The following is a 21,346-nucleotide window of genomic DNA, read 5'->3' as shown; positions in this document are numbered from 1 at the left end:
ATCTTCTACAAGATTGGGCCATTCAAGTACAGTCGGACAATGTAACGACGGAGGCCTACATAAACCGACAGGGAGGAACAAAGAGCAGAGCTGCAATGTCAGAGGTGACAAGAATCCTCCTCTGGGCAGAAAGGCACGCGTTGGCGCGGTCAGCGATCTTCCTTCCAGGCGTGGACAACTGGGAAGCCGACTGCTACTGACTCCTCAATTACATCAAAGTCCTTGGATGTTGTGAGGGCTTTGAAGATCTATGTGAAGAGGACTGCTCGTCATATAAAAACAGACTCTCTGTTTGTCCTGTATGATCCCAAGAAAATTGGGTGTCCTGCTTCGAAGCAGACAATTTCTCGCTGGATCAGGTTCACTATCCAGCATGCATATTCTACGGCAGGTTTGCTGTGTCTGAAATCGGTTAAGGCCCACTCTACTCATAAGGTGGGATGTTCCTGGGCGGCTGCCCGGGGTGTCTCAGCTTTGCAAGTTTGCCGAGCGGCTGCTTGGTCTGGGTCGAACACGTTTGCTAAATTCTACAAGTTCGATACTTTGGCCTCTGAGGACCTAAAGTTTGGTCAATCTGTTCTGCAGGGGCCTCTGCGCTCTCCCTTCCGTTCTGGGAGCTTTGGTACATTCCCATGGTACTAATGTGGACACCAGCTTCCTCTAGGACGTAAGAGAAAATAGGATTTTAATTACCTACCGGTAAATTATTTTCTCATAGCCCATAGAGGATGCTTCGTTTTCCTGCAGTGGTTCTTTGGTTCAGTACAACCTTGTTTTAGTTAAGTACTGCTTTTGTCACTTGGTAAGTAATGTTTCAGCAGTTGCTGAGTTTCAAGCTAGTTAGCTTGGTTTGCCTTGTATGTGTGAGCTGGTATGAATCTCGCCACTATCTGTGTATAATCCTTCTCTCGAAGATGTCCGTCTCCTCGGGCACAGTTTCTAGACTGGGTCTGGAGGGAGGAGCCAGCCCACACTCTCAAACTCTTAAAGTGCCAATGGCTCCTGGTGGACCTGTGTATACCCCATGGTACTAATGCGGACCCCAGCATCCTCTACGGACTACGAGAAAAGGATTTACCGGTAGGTAATTAAAATCCTATTTTTACCCTTCCCCAACTGCTGTGTATTTGAGCTCTGGAACCTAGAGGATGGCTGGCGTTGAATGGCTTAAGAGTCTACCCTGTTGTTAAGGTCTGCTGTATATTCTTCCGTATAATCCTGCTCATATTACCTTTTTTACAGGGCGGTTGCGTCACTCAATACTCCATTCTTTGCTGCCAACCCAGAAGTCAGAGCCAGTGAAAGGGTGAAAGCCAACCCTCTGTTTGATTACCAGATTTACTTCCAGGAGCCGGTAATTGCTCACTCACATTGTTACAGTATATGTATCACTCTGTTCATCCTGGGACGCCTTCTAACTACAGAGTATTAGTATATTTCCAGGTGAGCAGCCCCTATAGATCAGGGAAAGACCCATCTGTGGCTCTCCAGCTGTTGTCTGGCACCAGTGCATGCTGGTACTTGTAGTTCCACAGCTGCTGGAGAGCAACCAATTGCCTACCTTTGATCAATAATCTCGAGACTAAAGCGGATGACCTTTGGACATATTGGCTCCTTTGAATTTTGCTGGGCCTCATATGAAAGTTGAAAAGGAAATCCAGCTGGAATTGATCTGTCATGGGTGAGACTCGGATTGGCCAGTAATATCAATCCATGTTTAAACATCAGGTGCCCCGAAGGGTAGTGCCATCTGAGTGGCTGTATCTGTTACATTTGGTCACCTGCGTGTGGCACTTCATTGCACTAAGGGGGTCATTCCGAGTTGATCGCTCGCTGCCGATTTTCGCAGCGCAGAGATCAGGTGAAAAAACTGCATTTATGCGCATGCGTAGGGACTGCAATGACGTACGGGTACAAAGCTCTTTGTGGTTGTGCTCAGGTTCTAGCAAAGTTTTCCTTCGCACTGACGGCCGCAAGAAGATTGACAGGAAGGGGGCGTTTCTGGGTGTCAACTGACCATTTTCTGGGAGTGTTTGCAAAAACGCAGGCGTGTCTGGGCGTTCGCTGGGCGGGTGTATGACGTCAAATCCGGACACGAATAGGCTGAAGTGATCGCAAGCGCTGAGTAGGTTCAGAGCTACTCAGGAACTGCACAAACTGTTTTTGCAGAGCCCGGCTGCACAGGCGTTCGCACTTCTGCTAAGCTAAAATACACTCCCCAGTGGGCGGCGGCATAGCGTTTGCACGGCTGCTAAAACTAGCTAGCGAGCGATCAACTCGGACTGACCCCCTAAGTTGGGTATCTTTAACCTAGACCAGTGGTAACCTATCTTCTATAGTACCGGTGTAACTCTGTGTCTACAATATCTCATTCCTAGTCCTGTTCTGCCACATCATTCCCAAATGATAAAACTTGAAATCGTGCCAACCAACAATTTCACATGGTTTAAGGAATTCTAGATCTGGCTTTTCCGCTTTCCCGACATTGGGGGTAATCCAGACCTGTTCGCTCGCTAGGTTTTTTTTTTTTGCAGCCCTGCGTTCGCATTGTCGCCGCCCACAGGGGAGTGTATTTTAGCTGTGCAAGTGTGCGAACACGTGTAGCAGAACTGTACAAACAGATTTTGTACAGTTTTTGCACAGCCCAGAACTTACTCAGCCGCTGCGAACACTTCAGCCTGTCCGGGACCGGAATTGACATCAGACACCCTCCCTGCAAATGCTTGGACACGCCTGCGTTTTTCCAGACACTCCCTGAAAATGGTCAGTTGAAACCCACAAACGGCCTCTTCCTGTCAATCTCCTTGCGATCGCCCATGCAATGGCTTTTTTAGCACCATCCCGCCGCTATGCCCCGATGCCCTGTGCAGTCGTCCGACGTTCCTGCGCATTGCGGTACACGCGCAGTTCAGACCTGATCACAGGCTGTGAGAAAATGCAGCCTAGCGATCAACTCTGAATTGCCCCCATTGAAATAACCTGCGGCATCATTGGGTGTGATAATCTGGCAGACGATTGCTAATAATAATGTAATCAAATTTACGGCTGTTTTGGGCACATGCCATCGCTCACACACACACACACACACACACACACACACACACACACACACACACACACACACACACACACACACACACACCATGTATCACAGTGTGCCATCCGCTTTAGCAATATCATAAGCTCAGACACCAGGCAATCACTTTAGTTTGATTTGCTGGCTCTGGAAGTCCGTGTTAAGTGTTTCCTGCCTTGTACTATCACCGTGTGTGACGTTCTCATACAATTTGTTTTCCTAGGGTGTTGCTGAGGCAGAACTGGAGAAAAATTTGGAGAGAACATTTAAAATATTTTTCCGAGGTACAGGGGAAAAGGTAACTTTATGTTATTGATAATAAGGAGAGTAAGAGGAAGTACGGCAGACACGATTCTGATCCTCTGCCATAGCTGCTGTTATCCAGGTTCAATCACAAGTCGTCTGATGGGTTATTAGTGAGACCTTTTGAATTTGCCTCTCGGGTCAAGTGCCCCAAGCAATCGATGGTATCCCACAGAGTCCCAGCTACGCTTATTCTTTATCTGTAACCGGTTGTGTACCAGCACCAATTACTGGCGTTTATAAATTTCCTCATGGGTATGGGGGCAGACAACACTCCTGCAGAACCTCACTGACATTTCCGGGCCTCAGTGGTGTACGTGTTACCAAAGCTCAGTATAGGTCATTACGAAGCGCAAGCAATGAGCCCCAATGTTTTCCCACCTCACTTCAAGGTGCACAAGTATTGTCTTCTCTCGTAGCAAATGCCTCCACATACCAGAAGAGCGCCTAGAAATTTGGCTGCCCCTTACAGTTAATAAACTTTTTACATCCTAAAATACTGCTGGATTCAGCCTTCTGTATGGCTGATAGTAATCATGAGAGTGGGACATTGGGTAATGTCTTTATTACAGATGGCATTTTATTTCATGGCTCAGCGTTAACCTACCTGACACAACTGAGTGACCACCTCAAAAACATTATCCCATGTCCTTGTTATAATATAATAAAGATTTCCCAGCAGCAGACACTGCCTCGGTGCTGAAATAAGATGAGGGATACGGCGTTTCCTATACCGTACACCGAGCCTACAGTGTGACAATCCAGAACTTGTCCAAGCATCCTAATTTCTCCACTTTAACGGTACATGACCTGCCACTTATCGGAAAATAGCCGAGATACAAGATACGGCCTCATCAATTGTTTACATCTGGAACCGAATACGCCTGAAATAATACGCCCGTCTCATCACAATGGTCACCGAGATCCTGCTGCAACACTCTTACTATGGCCTCCGGCAATTAATTGTGCCGCTCATTGACATACAGTATTGTCTTTGGGGGTATTTATAGCATTATAACGGGACATCCCGGCATTTGCCTCAGCAGTAAATGTAAGTACGCTGTGTTGGGGAACAGCTGGAGAAACTGATACAGGTGCCAGAGGGAGGTAACAGCCCAGCCTCCTCTCACCTCCTCCTCACCTCGCACCTCTGTGCAGGTTCGGGGCTCTGTTACCCAAAGTGTCCCTGACACCGGGAAACCAGAACAGGAGTTAAATAGATTAGTACAAACCAGAGCAGAACTAAATACTTTCCTTTGCCAACATAAATAATTAAGGGTTTCTAAATCTGTCGGAGATGAAGGTTTCAGTCGGTCTCAGGATTAACCTACGTAGAGGGAAAATATGCACTATTTATAAGCAGAGTATGAGTTCACTTTCAAGCCATAAGTTACTGCATTCATCATCAAGGATTACTTTTCTTACTGCACGCTTGGCCAATGTAGAATGTTGTTTCATTCTCTGGGAGGAGTGTAACAGTTTCTGAATTTGCGTTGCCGCAATTATCTGATGATATTGTGCTTTATATCCCCAGCGAAGTGTGTCAGCTTTTTGACCCACTCATTGCCAGTGGCTTGATCCCTGCGACAAGTGTATATAAAGAAAACAGCTGAACAAGAAACCTCTTTCTGGGCGGCGAGGTATCTGCAGTCGATTCTCCCTACCCAACCCGCAGTTTCGTCTGATAGGCTAGACTGTTCAGCATCTGCACCCCTATATTTGAGATAACCTGCCCGTTGGGCCCTGCCTGGTACCCCTGTGGGGACAGGCTTACGATAATATTGTGCCTCCTCCACCTAAATTGAAAGTATATTGCCCTGTAAATAAAAGATTCTGAAATATCACCCCCATAAAAAAAAAAGAGTATCCCTTATTTATATAAATAATTATTCTTAGAATAATAGTTAATACCTATAAATATAATTTATATTTAATGTATTTTTACATTTTAGTCCCTTTTTTTCTTAAAAAATAAATAATAATTTAATTGCCACCCCAAAAAGATAAAGGCCCTCATTCTGAGTTGATCGCTCGCTGCCGATTTTCACAGCGCAGCGATCAGGTAAAAAAAACTGCAAAACTGCGCATGCGTTCGGGCCGCTGTACGCACGCAAAGTACTTTCACACAAAACTATGCTGTTTTACACGTGGTCGAGCGACGCTTTTCTGTCGCTCTGTTGATCGGTGAGTGATTGACAGGAAGTGGGTGGTAACTGGCCGTTTTCAGGGAGTGTGCTAAAAAACTCAGGCGTGACAGGTAAAAACGCAGGCGTGCTTGGGGAAACGGGGGAGTGGCTGGCCGAACGCAGGGCGTGTTTGTGACGTCAAAGCAAGAACTAAACTGAGTGAGGTGTTCGCAAGCTAGGAGTAGGTCTGGAGCTGCTCAGAAACTGCATGAAAATTTTTACGAACAGTTCTGCTAACCTTTCGTTCGCACTTCTGCTAAGCTAAGATACACTCCCAGAGGGCGGCAGCCTAGCGTGTGCACTGCTGCTAAAAGCAGCTGGCGAGCGATCAACTCGGAATGAGGGCCAAAATTGTTTCTTAAATTCATACTTCCCTGTACCCATGTTCCGGTTTTGAATCAATGTAGTCCAATGGATAAGTAAAAAAAAAACAAAAAAAAAACCAGATGCGATGATCCACAACTTGCTCCAAAAAGCGCTGAAAATGCAGTGAGTAAAAAAAACAAAATGGCAAGTTAATAACTAAAGAGCCGTTCAGGTGCTTTGTTTTATCTTAATAACACACAGCCAGTCAGGGCCTTCCAAATTCTGCTGGTCTTTATGGTGCCACTCTTGTGGTTCTCCTGCTACTTGTCCAACACCCTTCACTGGAGAACAATACAGAAGCCCAGGGAGTCCTCTGTTGAAACTGTTGTGGCTCCTTAGTAGTTATGTTGATAACCTGTTTGCCCAGATATTGGGCTATCCTATCTGTCACAGAACCGGGCCCCAGCTTGCGCTTGGATATGCCAACTTGATGCAGGTGGGCGGTCGTGACATGGGTTTTACTCAAGCTGCCACTACGTAGCATGTTAGAATGACACTCGAGAACAACAGACTCTTGCATCACACTTAAATACATACACATTAAGCATGAGCCTCTCCAGGCACATGAATTCATAGAGCACATACATAGGATAGTGTTGATAAACTTTTAGAATTTATTGAGAAAATATCTCCAGGGTTAAGTTACAAAAAAAACCCAAAGGTAAATAACAAGACATGCAATTATGAGATGCACAGATTGACTTCATGCAACGCCACAATATAATTCTAACACTTTCTGTGTTTCATTCAATTTGGTGAAAAAACTAGCCAAAAGAAAAAGTAACTTGCATTATAAAGTTCAAGTGTAGATTTTATTATGGAAGCCTACATTGTGCATTTTGCTGGATTGATGGCGAAGCAAGAGCCACAAGGCATTTCTCGATTCTTCTTACAATTTTAATTAAAAAATAAACTTTTCGTGCCAGGTTGGGTGGATTTCCTTGTCCGTATCAGAAGGAACAGGCAGACTAATGGTATTTTCTGAAAAGTCAAAGTACAGATGGGTCCTCCGTTTTCTTGACTGTTTGATAAAATCTCCTCCCTAAGTTCCTGGATGCCAAATCACCGTCCTTAGTATCTCTGTACAGTATGTTCTACTAGTGTACTAATTAGCACGAACAGCTTGTAACGTACAGTGGCAAGTTTAATCTTTCTATGTATAATGGAGAGAGATAAAAGCTCCTCCCTAAGTTCCTGGATGCCAAACCACCGTACTTAGTATCTCTGTACAGTATGTTCTATTAGGGTACTAATTTGCACGAACAGCTTGTAACGTACAGCGGCAAGTTTAATCTTTCTATGTATAATGGAGAGAGTTAAAAGCTCCTCCCTAAGTTCCTGGATGCCAAATCACCGTCCTTAGTATCTCTGTACAGTATGTTCTATTAGGGTACTAATTAGCTGTTCATGCTAATTAGCTGTTCACTACAAACCATGATTTATGTGAAACCTGTGTGCACCCTTTCATTGAATGTTTTACAATGGATTACACAGAAAAAAATTTTTATAAAGTGAATGTCGGGGGAAAAAAAATACATTGGCACTTTGGGAATCGAACCTGGACCCTCAGCGTGGGAGGTGGGAGCCTTCACCGCTAGCTAACTGTACGTCGCTGCATGGAAGATACACAAGTTCATGTGTAAAAGTAATGTAAGCAGCGAATCCTTCCCATTGGTGTTCGTTTATGCTGTTAGGGGACTCGGACGCTCATTTAGTGCACTGTACATACTGTAAAGTCAATGAGCTACATTATTCCTTTCACACATTAGTTGCGTCTGCATACACAAGTGTTTTAAAACATTCATTTGCGTCTGTATAAACTATTCACACAGTGATTTGTATCCAGGAACTTAGGGAGGAGCTTTTATCTCTCCCCATTATACTTAATACTACGGGATTTGGACGCTCACATATCCCATATCCCTAACATCAATAGGCCATACTGTATCTGTAACATGTTTGTTTGCATCTGTATATGCTGTACTATTTGCATCTGTACTGTATATACTGTTATAGACTGTATGACATACTGTAGCATAATGTAGCGTAATGAGATGCACCAGTAAAGTAGTTCTTACGCTGTAGTTCAGTATTGTATTTTAATGGAGACCACACGCATGCGCATTGGTGATTTTAAAAAGCGACATCTAGCGGATGATCTTGGGTATTACACTCAAAGGTAACGCCAAACGCTCTGTGCGCCTCCCTTCGACTAGGCGCGCCTCCTTGCGCCCAGGCACGCTGCGTATGCCCGATCACGACTAACGCCTCAGTCAGCCAAGATAACGGAGGACCCATCTGTACACTGTTCAGGTGACCATTTTCTTCCCCCTTTCTGTCCACACATCCCAACAGAGCATAATGGTCCCAACCTCGTCCTAGTTCCATCAGTACATAGGGGGCAATTCAGACCTGATCGTACATGTGCGAAAAACTTTTTTTTTTGCACACTTGCGACAGGGTCGGAAATAGACCTCTAGTGTTGTATGAGTAACTGAGGATCATGATTGAGTTTTGACACTACCCAGCCACACTTACAGACTGAGAAGCCATTACTTATGAATGCAGTGCCGCACAGAGACTGACCTGTATGATCGGTGCTGAATCCCTGTTACACCATAAACACCCACCAGTGGGTGGGGCATCAGCTCTCAGGGCTGTTATGAAAATGGATGTTGCTGAAGTCCCCTCTCCTCTTGGGGGCCCGTATTTGATGGCGATAAAGGGCCTGAGTGTCTGTATCAGAAATGTGGTGGAAAACTGATTTATGGGAGGCGGCTAATGGGCGGTTCAGTGGGCGTGTTATGGAAGTGTCATGGGTGTGGCGGTGCAAGCAGCTGGGTTCCCAGACACAGAGCCAAAGGCATAGGAAGCCATGGTCACCTGTAGGACTGATGCAAGTCTTGATGCTGGCGTAAGAGGATGCACCAATAGTATTACAGCGTGCACAGACGCTAACAGTGGTGACTCAGTCCTGGCACATTTGGCCGCACATATATACACCAGGGAAAGAATTTGTAGCAAAATTTGCATAAACTTGCAGGTGCCAGTAGTTGCTTTCTTTTTCGTGCGACCCTGACTCAGCCCCAAAGAGTTAACAGGCTACCTAACAAAACAGTGCAGCCGGGGCCTAATTCACAGATGACGGATGGCCCTGTTGCAGAGGTGACTTTGCATAATGCAGAATTTATCACGCTGGCTTATTATAGACAGAACTTGTATAATCATTTGTCATGCAGAGATCAGACCATATTCACCGTCATTCCAGAGTTCTGTGCACAGCGCTTCATCATAGCTGACTGTGCTCCTGAGCGGTCCACATGCACAGTCCTGCCTGTTACCAGTGTACATGCATCTGACACCTGCGCTTTTTTTCTGTTTTACTGTAGGACAAGCTTCCACCTTTCATAGGAACGAGCAGTGTGTGCGCGAGAGGTAATAAAACTGAATTACAGTGTTTGGTTTCATATTAACATCTAATCTGTAAAACACACACGGATAAAAAGAACAACAATACATACAATGTACTGTAATTTAATCACTGCAATTTGTTTCATGCCAGACTGTGAAAGGGAAAAAACATAGACTGTTCTCGCTTGTACTTTTTCTCTAGCATCCATAAGGGAGATTGGGGACAGATTTAGTACGATGGGGTATAGACGGGTCCAAAGGAGCCGGTGCACTTTAAATTTCTTCAGGTGGGTGTGCTGGCTCCTCCCCTCTATGCCTCCTCGTACAGGTAGTTTAGAAAAAAGTGCCCTCAGGAGAGGATGCACACTCTGCAGCTCCAGAGTTTTTTTTTTTTCAATTTCTTTTAAACTTTTATTTCTTTCAGTATGCTGTTTGGGCACCGTGGGAGTTAGGGAGGGGGCGGTCACCGGCCTCATGAGGTGCAGAGCCGCTTCTCTGCTGCAGGACCATTGTCCTGAGGGGCTGTTTGTTCAGCGGGGCACTGCGCCTTAGCTGTCACAGCCGCAGCTTGCCGCACATGCCTAACAGAGCCTGAAGGTGATCGTCGTGGTGAGTACAAACCATGGGCCCCGCTAGGGGGGCCCCCGGTTCATTGTACAGCAGAAGCGTGGGTGAGGCGTACGGGTTCCTCCTTGGGGGGGGGGGGGGGGGGGCGCGGGTGCCCCTGCGTGAGACTGGCTGGAGGGGTGTTGTACCAATCATTTATGTGAGGCTACACAGCCTGTGGAGACATTGCCAGTATAAAAAACTTCTTAGTAGCTCCGGCGCCATAGCGGGGGGCGGAGCTACATTAGAGTGGGCTCAGCGCCATTTTGGCACCTTCCTCTGCATAAGCAGCAGCAGCCTCATGCAGCTTCTCAAAACGGTCACAGGAATGCTGGTACCAGGTGTAGAGGGGGAGAGCCGCTATTAGTGCACAGTTTACATTCCTTTGGGGAATTCTCTGTACAGTAGCATCACTGTTATATGTTACTATATTAATCGCTGACAGCCTCACTAGGGCTGTGCAGCGTTAAGTGCGCTGGGGTCCTCTCTTATGTGTCTCCTCTCACATGCAATAGGGCAGGCTTGTATTGTATTCAGTCTGTGTTGTATGCGTATTGTTTCTGTCTTTCATTATGGTGAAACAGAAGTCATGCAATATATATAATGGCAGATTCTCCCCTCTCTCACCAGGCTCCATATCCTGTGAGCAGTGTAGTCAGTCATCACAAAATGCTGATAACAATGTGGGGGAGAGTCCAGAGCCTTCCTGGCTGGGGGCTATAAAAACCATGATGTCTGATATGTCATCTCAGCTCACTGCCAATGCCAATAAGACTCAGGAACTGCAACAAGCAAAGGCTAGCCTAACTGCCAAGGCTGTTGCTTCCCATCCCCCGCTGTCTACTACAGGTGAACAAAAATGTGCTTTGCCTGCAATCGTATCAGATTCTGATGATGATGTACAGGGATTCCCATTAGTGGGAATCCCACCCCTACACAGGGTATTGAACCCCTCATATTGGCTATACGGGATGTGTTAAAGCTCCCCCTGGAGGACGCCACTAATCAGCAGTCATTTTTCCTCCCACAAGACAGACTGACAGTCACCTGTCCTGATCCCAAAGAATTGGATGATTTATTTAAATTAGCCTCGGAAAATCTAGATAAAAAATATCAGGTGTCCAAAAGGTTTTTAAATACCTTCCCATTTGCCCCTGAAGGCAGGAAATTCTGGGAAGAATCTCCAGCAGTAGACGTCTCAGTCTATCGCCTTTCTAAAAAGGCGGTGCTCCCTGCTCCGTGCTCTTTTACGGTAAAGGACCCGGGGGATAGGAATATATATACCACTCTAAAATCTATCTACTCTGCTGCAGGTGTAGCTCAAAGACCGGTCATTGCTGGTTGCTGGATGACACATGCCATTCATACATGGGCTACTCAGATTCAAGAGGGTCTTTCGGGTGATATGACCTTGATTACTACTGTAACTTTCCTAAAACACATTCAGGACATGGCAAGAGTCCTCTGTGACTCCCTTAAAGAGATTGGCAATATAAATGCTGGAACTACTGTGTCTGCACGCAGAGCCATATGGTTGCGTCAGTGGATTACAGATGCTGACTCCAATCGTAATGTGGAATCTCTTCCCTTCACAGGTGAATGGCTCTTCGGAGGTGAATCGGACGCATGGATCTCCAAAGCTACTGCAGGGAAATCCACGTTTCTCCCTTCAGGGGCTCCGCCTGCTCGGCATACCTACCCGGCCCCGTCTACTCAGTCCTTTTGCTCCTCCAGATTTTGATCTAGGGCCGGGGTGCCTCCAGTGCAGCTAGAGTTTCCAGAGGTAAGCCTAAGAAACCAGCCATTGCTGGTTCGCAGGGACAGAGCACCAGTTCAGCTTCCACAAAGTCTTCGGCATGAAGGTGCCCACCCACCCCGAGGGGATCTCGTGGTGTTAGCTCGGTTACGTTACTACAGCCATATCTGGGACGGTTCCTGCCAAGATGCCTGGGTAAGGGACCTTATCTCTCAGGGTTACAAGATGGGTTCAAATCAGGCTTGCCAGTTTTGGAAAATATGCGTGTTATGCTACTACTGGCCATCGACAAGTTGGTCCAGTCCCAGGTTATTGTTCCAGTACCCCTGCTACAGCAAGGATAAGGTTACTACTCCAGTCTGTTCGTAGTGCCAAAACCAGACGGGTCTGTGAGACCCATTTTGAATCTGAAAATGGGTCTGTGAGACCCATTTTGAATCCTTACCTGAAAGTTTTCAAATTCAAGGATGGAATCTTTGAGAGTGGTGATCGCGGACATGGAACAACAGGAATTCCTCGTGTCCCTGGATATCAAGGACGCCTACCTACATATCCCAATTTGGCCTCCTCATCAGGCCTATCTGCGGTTCGCCCTACTGAACGATCACTACCAGTTTCAGGCATTGCCCTTCGTTCTGTCTACAGCTCCGAGGGTTTTCACGAAGGTGATGGCGGAAATTATGTTCCAGCTCAGAGTCTAAGGGGTCAACATTGTCCCTTACCTGGACGATCTCCTGATAAAAGCGAGTACCAGGGAGCTTCTACTCCTCCATGTAGATCGCACTATCCAACTTTTGTCTCATCACGGGTGGATCCTCAATCTATAGAAGTCTCAGCTGGAACCGTCTCAAAGGCTCCTGTTTCTGGGTATGATACTGGATACGGTAGCTCAGAAAGTGTTCCTCCCAGAGGACAAGGTGAGAACACTTCAAAAGATGGTTCTCCGACCTGCTCGAGTTTCCATTCATCTTTGCATAAAATTGTTGGGAAAAATGGTGGCCCCGTACGAGGCGATACAGTTTGGAAGGTTCCATGCCAGACCATTCCAATTGGACATACTGAACAAGTGGTCCGGTTCACATCTGCAGTTGCACCGGATGATTCAGCTGTCGCCCCAGGCCAGGATTTCACTCCTCTGGTTACAGTCGTCCAACCTACTGGAAGGTCGACGTTTCGGGATTCAGGATTGGATCCTCCTCACGACAGATGCGAGCCTGAGAGGATGGGGTTCTGTTACCCAGGGGTGCAGTTCCAGGGCAGGTGGTCTGCCCAAGAGGCCCTACTTCCGATCAACATTCTGGAACTTCGGGCTATCTACAATGCTCTGATTCAGGCCTCCCCTTTACTCAGGGATCAGGCGATCCAGGTTCAGTCGGACAACGCCACGGCAGTGGCATACATCAATCGACAGGGAGGGACAAAAAGCAGGGCCTGCATGCGAGAAGTGTCAAAAATACTTCTGTGTGGAAGAAATGCAAGAGCTCTGTCCGCAGTTTTCATTCCAGGAGTGGACAATTGGGAAGCGGACTTCCTGAGCCGCCACGACCTCCACCCGAGGGAGTGGGGATTACATCCTCAGGTGTTTCAACAGATTGTCGACAGGAGTGGATACCCGCAAATCGACAAGATGGCGTCTCGCCTCAACGAGAAGCTTTGCTGCTACTGCTCGTGAACCAGAGACCCTCAAGTGAGTGCAGTGGATGAGCTGACGTCGCCTTGGCCTTACCAGCTGGTCTACCTATTTCCTCCGATTCCGTTGATCCCAAGGGTGCTCCTGCGGATCAGATAGCACAGAGTACAAGCAATCCTGATTGCGCCGGATTGGCCCCGAAGGGCGTGGTACATGTACATAGAAGACCCTTGGCCTCTGCCACTAAGAAAGGATCTTCTTCAGCAAGTACCGTTCGTCTACCCGGACTTACGGTGGCTTCATTTGACGGCATGGATGTTGAGCGGAACATCCTAGCTCACAAAGGGCTTTCCAAAAAAATAATTGCCACTATGGTGCAAGACAGAAAACCTGTGACGTCAAAACACTATCATATCTGTAGGAGATATGTCTCTTGGTGCCGAAGGTTGTCTCCGCATTCCACCTGAATCAACCTATTGCGGTTCCATCCTGCTCTGATGCTTCGGCTCCTCTGGAGTCTTTGGATGTTGTGCACGCTTTGAAGATCTGTGTCAGGCGCACATTTCAGGTCAGAAAGACTGATACCTTATTTGTGCTTTATGATGCGCAGGAAAAGGGTTGTCCTGCTTCAAAGCAGACCAATGCTCGTTGGATTAGACTTACTCTCCAACAGGCTTATGTGTCGGCAGCCTTACCTGTTCCTCAGTCTCTGAAGGCCCACTCTACAAGGTCAGTGGGCTCTTCCTGGGTGGCTGCCCGTGGAGTCTCGGCCTTGCAGCTATGCCGAGCTGCTACCTGGTCTGGGAAGAACACTTTTGTGAAATTCTACAAATTCGATACCCTGGCCAAAGAGAATACCCAGTTTGGGCAGGCGGTGCTGCAGATGTCTCCGCACGTTCTGGAAGCTTTGGGACATCCCCATTGTACTAAAATCTGTCCCCAATATCCCTTATGGATACTAGAGAAAATAGGGTATTAAATAGCTACCGGTAAATCTTTTTCTCGTAGTCCATAAGGGATATTGGGCGCCCGCCTCTGTGCGGTGACTTTCTGCAGGTTCTCTGTTATGTGTTACAGTTCAGCTGTTGCTGCCCAGGACACTTATTGTTGTAATGTTCCTTCTCTCAAGTATGTCATTTCTCCTTCGGGCACTGTTTTACCTATAACTGCCTGTGGGAGGTGGCATAGAGGGGAGGAGCCAGCACACCCTGTTGAAGAAATTTAAAGTGCATTGGCTCCTTTGGACCCGTCTAAACCCCATCGTACTAAATCTGTCCCCAATATCCCTTATGGACTACGAGAAAAGGATTTACCGGTAGGTATTTAAAATCCTATTTACTGTAACTTGTATTATACAAGTAGTCTGCATCTAAGATACTCTGGGGCAGATGTAGCAAAACTAGGAGAGAGGTAAAGTGGAGTGAGATCAAGTACCAACCAAGCAGCTCCTGCCATTTTTCTAGCTCCAGCCTGTAAAATGATATTAAGAAGCTGATTGTTTAGTACTTTATCTCTCTGCAAGCTTTGATAAATGCCCCCCCTTAACCACACAAACATAGGGTGGTCCGGCACATGATCCTGCCCAGATATCTTAACCACAGACTTTGCGGCCTACCCATGTCAAGTGTCCCACCAGAGACTTCAGGAAGGGGTACGAATCGCTACCCGTGGCAGAGTGCCTAAGTTGTGCAGTGAGGTGCAGAAATGCCATGTGACTGAGAACACATCTGTACTGTCAGCAGTTCCGTGCTGCATTCCATGGCTGGGAGTATTATACACTTACACTCTATAGGGGATTTGGGTAGATACAATGCAGAGAGGAGGGCAGAGACGACAGTGAATAATATAACCACTTCTGCCGCATATAAATGCAGGGCTGCAGGAACAGGGGGAAGCTAGCAAGATACGGCAGCAAGAGGGCTCATAGAGGCCAATCATGAGTCATGTAAATCTCCTTCATCCACAGCTGCTCTGACACTTAAAGCAAAGCAATGTAGTACACCCTCCTCTGCAACCTGTCACAGCATTACGGGCTCATTCTAACCACACAGCCATTTAGCTTTGCAGACGGTTGGTCGCCAGCCGCTGATCATATGTGTTTAGAGTAAGGGATATTGATGGGCCTAATGTCATTCAGGCCTTACCCTTATGTAATGTTATCTCCATGTATTGGGAATCAGAATGCCTTATCCCTAGACTGTAAGCTTTCACCAGCAGGGCACTCTTGTGCTCCTGTCATGCCCACGTTGGCACCAGATCTTTAGGCTGCCTCTGTAGGTTCTGTGACGGCTTAGGAGACAGTGATTATATAGCTTGTATCCCATGTTCTCTTATTTTCCCTCTTCTGTGCACGGTTTATGCTTAGGTACTTTGTAAGGCGCTGCTGATTCCTTTTTGGCGCCATATAAACAACGGGTAATAATAAACTTCTGCAGGGTTGCTTAAATCATGTATAACGTGTAGGCTTTGGGAAATCATCATTTCTGCAGCGGGGTACACTGGTATTCCACAGGGAATAACATCAGGGTGTAGAGTTGGATCTTTATCTAAGGCACCAACAGGCTAAAGCTTTGACTGTTCCCAGGATGCCTTGCACCATCTCCTCTATATCCCCGCCTCCTGGCACTGGAGCTCATTTTGTAAGTTGGTGCTTGCAGTGCAGGCAGCTAACAGGGAAGGCTACGCTAGGCAGCCCTGAAAAGAGCTTTCATTGAAGAAAGAAGACTTCCAAGGGCTGCAGCATAGGCACTTGGTGCTATATGTCATACTGACATATCGTGCTGCGGCTCCCTCCCCTCCCCCAGCGGCGCTGTGTACTCCCACGCCCTGGTTGCCGGTACTTACAGCGGAGGGTGCTGGTCACTTCAAGGGCACACATACTCGCCACCGCTCTCCTGGATCGCGTGACCGCACGTCTAGGGAGGAGGTAAGAGGGTCCCCCCGGAATTCGCAATCCGGCGCGGTCTATGGGAGGCGGAGCGCGCGCTGGCATAGACTCTGGCTGTACAGGGACCCCACTAGACCACCAGGGCAAGGGCACAGGTCGGATTAAGGTATAATCCGTTTTTCACAGGCCCGCAGTACCCGGTGGTGAAGTTCAGCATGGGGATAAGGCTCTGACCTGTAGCCCCTCTCCCAGCCCCAGGCGCCATTTACTGCAAATGTTTCCGCCCTGGAGCTGCATCTCTCTCTCTCTCCCTCACTCCCTGTCAGCGTTTGGGCGCCATTTCACAGAGCTGCGCTGATCCTGGGACTGCTGGGCGTTGCCTCTGTAAAGCTGCCTGTCTCATCAGCGCTGTGCAGTTACAGGACACTTAAGTATTCTACATGTCGTTTAGACAGTGTTAGTTAAGAAAAAGTGCATAATTACAGGGATATTTGGTACAAGTACCCTGTGATATACATCCAGTATTTACTGTGCATTGTTATATCTGTATACATACATCGTATTGCTAGTCCAGTGCAGTTTTATTGTTGTTTGTAATAATTTCTGCATTGTACATGTGACTGTGTGTGCCAATAGCTGCTGTGTGGTTCCTTTTCCGTGTATCTCACACATATTGCTATCCGTATATTCTGTACCCTGACGGGGGTGCTAAGTGCGTCAGGATCCTATATCTATATAGAGTTTCACAGGATATACTATTTGGTATTTTTCTCTGTGTATTTCAGTCACCATATACCACTTAAATCCTCTGTTTGTGTTCTGCATTGGCAGTCACACTCCATAGGGGGGTTTTGTCTTATATTGTACTGTTACGCCCTAGGGCTACGTTTCCAAATAATGTCTGCTACACAGGGCGGGAAATCCGTGGCTGATCCTGTGTCATGCAGTGTTGACGCCGCGGATGCACCTGAGGAAAATATTCCAGTTGAGGGTCCAGATAACGGCGGTCCAGTACCCCTCAGTCAGCCTGCAGCACCGGTGGCACACCAAGTCAAACCTTGGGCTGCTTTTTCTAATCTGCTGACCACGCTAGTAACGAGATTTACGCCCCCTGTGGGACCTCCTGTGCCATTGCAGCCACATATTGTCCCTGCAGTTAATCCGCCATGGGCGGATACTCTGTTAACTCAGTTACAGCAATTCAATCAGTGTTGGTTAAACAAAAACCTAACCCTTGCCCTCCTAGAACCGCAGGGTCATCTAAGCAGGCCATTACTTCCTCACAATTCACGCATGTTTCGGATACTTCATCCGATGCAGATGGCGTATACACTGACCCCTCAGACACTGATGCAGATGCTTCTAATGGGGACTCTATTTCGCAGGTGGATGTTCCTGACCTCTTGGAGGCTATTAAACTGATTCTTCAGATTGATGATGACTCTGAACCTCCTGATACGTCCAAGAAACCCGATAAGTTCAAACGTCAGAAGGTCACTAAATTAGTTTTGCCCCATTCTGACCATTTAGTTGAGATATGTCAGGAATCCTGGGAATCACCGGGAAAGAAATTCTCCCTGTCTAAGATGATACTAGCTCTTTATCCCCTCGCTGCAGAGTTAAGTAAAAATTGGGAAAAACCGCAGCCGGTGGACTCGCATGTCGCGCGTCTGGTGGTGTCATCTACTCTGCCTGTCACTACTGTCACCTCTCTGAAGGAACCGACGGATAAGCGTGTGGAGGGTTGCTTAAAGTCTATTTACACTCTTGCGGGTGCTGTGCATAGACCCACTATAGCGGCTTCTTGGGCTGCAAAGGCTATTGAAGCCTGGGTTCAAGAAGTTGAAGCAGAGCTACCTTCTGATTTTTCTGATAATGCCCGACAGTGTCTTTCATATATTACCACAGCTTCTCATTACATTCAGGAGGCGGCCTCTGATGCCGGTGTCCTGGCAGCCAAAGCGTCTACTACGTCCATTCTGGCTTGCCGGATTCTGTGGTTGCGGTCCTGGTCTGTGGATCTGGACTCTAAAAAGACCTTGGAGGTGATCCCTTTAAAGGGAGACATCCTTTTTGGGGAAGATCTGAACAAGATTGTTGCTGACTTAGTGTTTGCTAAAACTGCATGTCTACCAAGTACTAATCCTTCGGCTCCGAAGGCTAAAAGTACCACTTTTCGTTCCTTTCGACCTCCAAGTAAAGCAAAGGGTCAGGCGTACCCGAAGCAGGCTCGCACTTCCAAAACCTCTAAGCCCAAACTTAAACGTTCCTGGGCTGCCCGTCAGCCTGCTTCCAAACCAGACAAGCCTGCTGTATGACAGGGCGGGTCCAGGGTGGGAGGCTGACTTCTACGGTTTGCCCAGGTATGGTTACAGACCACTTCAGACGCCTGGGTAAGGGAAATCGTCACTCACGGATACGCCATCTCTTTCAAGAAACGTCCCCTTCGCCAGTTTTGCTCGACAACTATCCCTTTGGATCCGGTGAAAGCAAAATCTCTCCATTCGGTTGTACAATCCCTCCTGGACACAGGAGTGATAGTGCCGGTGCCTCTGGCTCAGAGAGGCAGGGGGTACTATTCAACGTTGTTCCTAGTTCCGAAACCGAATGGTTCCTCCCGGCCCATTCTCAACCTCAAGTCTTTGAACAAATTTGTGAAGGTATCCAAGTTCCGTATAGAAACTCTTCGCTCTATTGTTCTGGCCTTGGAACCCATGGACTATGTGGTATCCCTGGATATACAGGATGCTTACCTACATATACCTATTGCCATGTCGCATCAGCAATGCCTGCAGTTTGCTATTGGCAAACCTACATTATCAATTCCGGGCCTTACCTTTTGGACTGACCACGGCTCCGCGAATCTTCACTAAGGTCATGGCGGTTATGACGGCTCTGCTCCGCCGTCAGGGTATCAGGATCCTGACGAATTTGGATGACTTGTTGATCCTGGCAAACTCCCCGGAGGTTCTCCTCCGTCATTTGGAACGTACGGTCTAATTCCTGCAAGCCCACGGGTGACTCGTCAACTGGAAAAAATCCTCCCTGGTCCCTGCTCAGAGCATGGTGCACCTGGGGGCATTGTTGGACACACACAACCAACAGTTGTTCTTGTCCCAAGAGAAGGTCCTGAAGCTTCAGGACAGGATAAGATGCTTTCTCTCTCGTCCGCGAGTGTTGATACACACGGCGATGCAAGTACTAGGCCTCATGGTGTCGGCTTTCAACATGGTAGAGTACGCCCAATATCACTCTCATCCCCTGCAGAAGCTAATCCTTGCCAAGTGGGATGGCCTGCCTCACCGGACCAGATCTCGCATGATCTCCTTGACTCCGGAGGTTCGTCTGTCACTGAGCTGGTGGTTACAGGACCAACAATTGAGCAGGGGTCGTCCCTTTTGGATCTCCAACTGGGTCCTCCTAACGACCGATGCCAGTCTGCGGGGTTGGGGCGTGGTGTTGGAGCAACACTCTTCAGGGTCGGTGGACCAGGGAGGAATCTCTCCTCCCGATAAATTTTCTGGAGTTGCGGTCAGTGTTCAATGCTCTGAAGCTTGCCCTGCCTCTGGTACAGAACAGGCCTGTTCAAGTACAATCGGACAACGCCACCACGGTGGCGTACATAAATCATCAAGGCGGCACTCGAAGCCGCATGGCAACGTTGGAAGTGTCAAAGATTCTTCAATGGGCGGAACGCCATCTGCCAGCCATATCTGCAGCGGTCATTCCGGGGGTCCTCAACCGGGAAGCGGACTTCCTCAGTCATCAGGACGTACACGCCGGAGAGTGGAGCCTTCATCTAGAAGTATTTAACTCTTAGTGGACAAGTTGGGCCTACCAGATGTGGACCTGATGGCGTCCTGACACAATCACAAGGTACCGGTCTTTGGAGCAAGTACAAGGGATACTCAAGCAGCGTTCGTGGACGCACTGACAATTCCATGGAACTTTCGGCTGCCGTACGTGTTCCCTCCGGTGTCGCTTCTGCCCAGGGTGATAAGGAAGTTCAAGCAAAAAGGAGGAATTCTGCTTCTGATCGCTCCAGCGTGGCCCAGACGGCATTGGTTCCCAGACCTACAGGGTCTCTTGATAGAGCATCCTCTTCTGCTTCCGCAACGCCCAGACCTCCTCGTTCAGGGCCCCTGTGTCTACCAGGATTTGGCCCGACTGGCTTTGACGGCGTGGCTCTTGAAGCTTCAGTTCTAAGGGCCAAAGGTTTTCCTGAGGCGGTCATTCAAACGATGTTGAAAGCCCATAAACCGGCTTCGGGTCGGATTTATTATAGAGTCTGGAATTCTTACTTCACCTGGTGTGCGACTAAGAATTTTGATGCATACAAGTGCAGTACTGCCAAACGTTTGGTGTTTCTGCAACAGAGCCTGGACTCAGGCCTTCGTCTGGCCTCCCTCAAGGTTCGAAAAATTGCGACTCTGCCTGACGTTCATACCTTCACTCAGAGTGTCTTACGGATTTAACCTCCCTGTGTTTCTCCTGTGGCTCCATGGGATTTGTTGGTTGCTCTGGATGCCCTACAAGAGTCTCCGTTTGAACCTCTTGAGTCTGTGGACCTTAAATGGCTTGCGATTAAGGTCTTGTTTTTGCTGGCTATTGCCTCTACTAGACGGGTTTCAGACTTGGGTGCCTTATCCTGTAGGTCTCCCTTTCTGATTTTTCACCGTGATCGTGCGGTTATTAGAACTCACCCCGGTTATCTACCTAAGGTGGTGTCCTCTTACCAACTTAACCAAGAGATTATGGTTACGGCCTTTATCTCTCCTGATTTGTCCTCCAAAGAGCGGTCTTTGGATGTGGTACGGGCCCTCCGTATCTATGTGAAGAGAACTGCCTCTCTTAGGAGATCTAATTCTCTTTGTCCTTTTTGGTTTTCACAAACGTGGCTGGCCTGCGAATAAGCAAACTTTGGCCAGATGGATTAGAATGGTGATTGTACAAGCTTATGTACAGGCTGGACTTCCAGCTCCTGCTACTATCAAGGTCCATTCTACGCGTCTGTTGGACCCTCTTGGGCGGCCCGCCGTGGTGCGTCCCTAGAACAATTGTGCAAGGCGGCTAATTGGTCTTCAGTGAACATGTTCATATGGTTCTATGCCTTTGATACTTCCGC

General features: G+C 47.7%; 1 protein-coding gene across 1 annotated transcript in view; it reads left to right on the top strand.

Annotated features, from left to right (window-relative positions):
* EPHX2 (epoxide hydrolase 2) overlaps positions 1-21,346 on the top strand; it is a 194,779-nt gene that overhangs the window by 96,430 nt on the left and 77,003 nt on the right. Inside the window, exons 12-14 of the mRNA XM_063915025.1 lie at positions 1,243-1,354; positions 3,300-3,374; positions 9,321-9,366. Coding sequence (XP_063771095.1) covers positions 1,243-1,354; positions 3,300-3,374; positions 9,321-9,366 — 233 coding nt within the window. The remainder of the gene's footprint in view (positions 1-1,242; positions 1,355-3,299; positions 3,375-9,320; positions 9,367-21,346) is intronic.

This window comes from Pseudophryne corroboree, chromosome 4, assembly GCF_028390025.1.
Source record: "Pseudophryne corroboree isolate aPseCor3 chromosome 4, aPseCor3.hap2, whole genome shotgun sequence".
NCBI lineage: Eukaryota > Metazoa > Chordata > Amphibia > Anura > Myobatrachidae > Pseudophryne > Pseudophryne corroboree.
The sequence above is the reverse complement of the archived record's forward strand: the minus strand, read 5'-3'. Positions and strand labels throughout refer to the sequence as shown.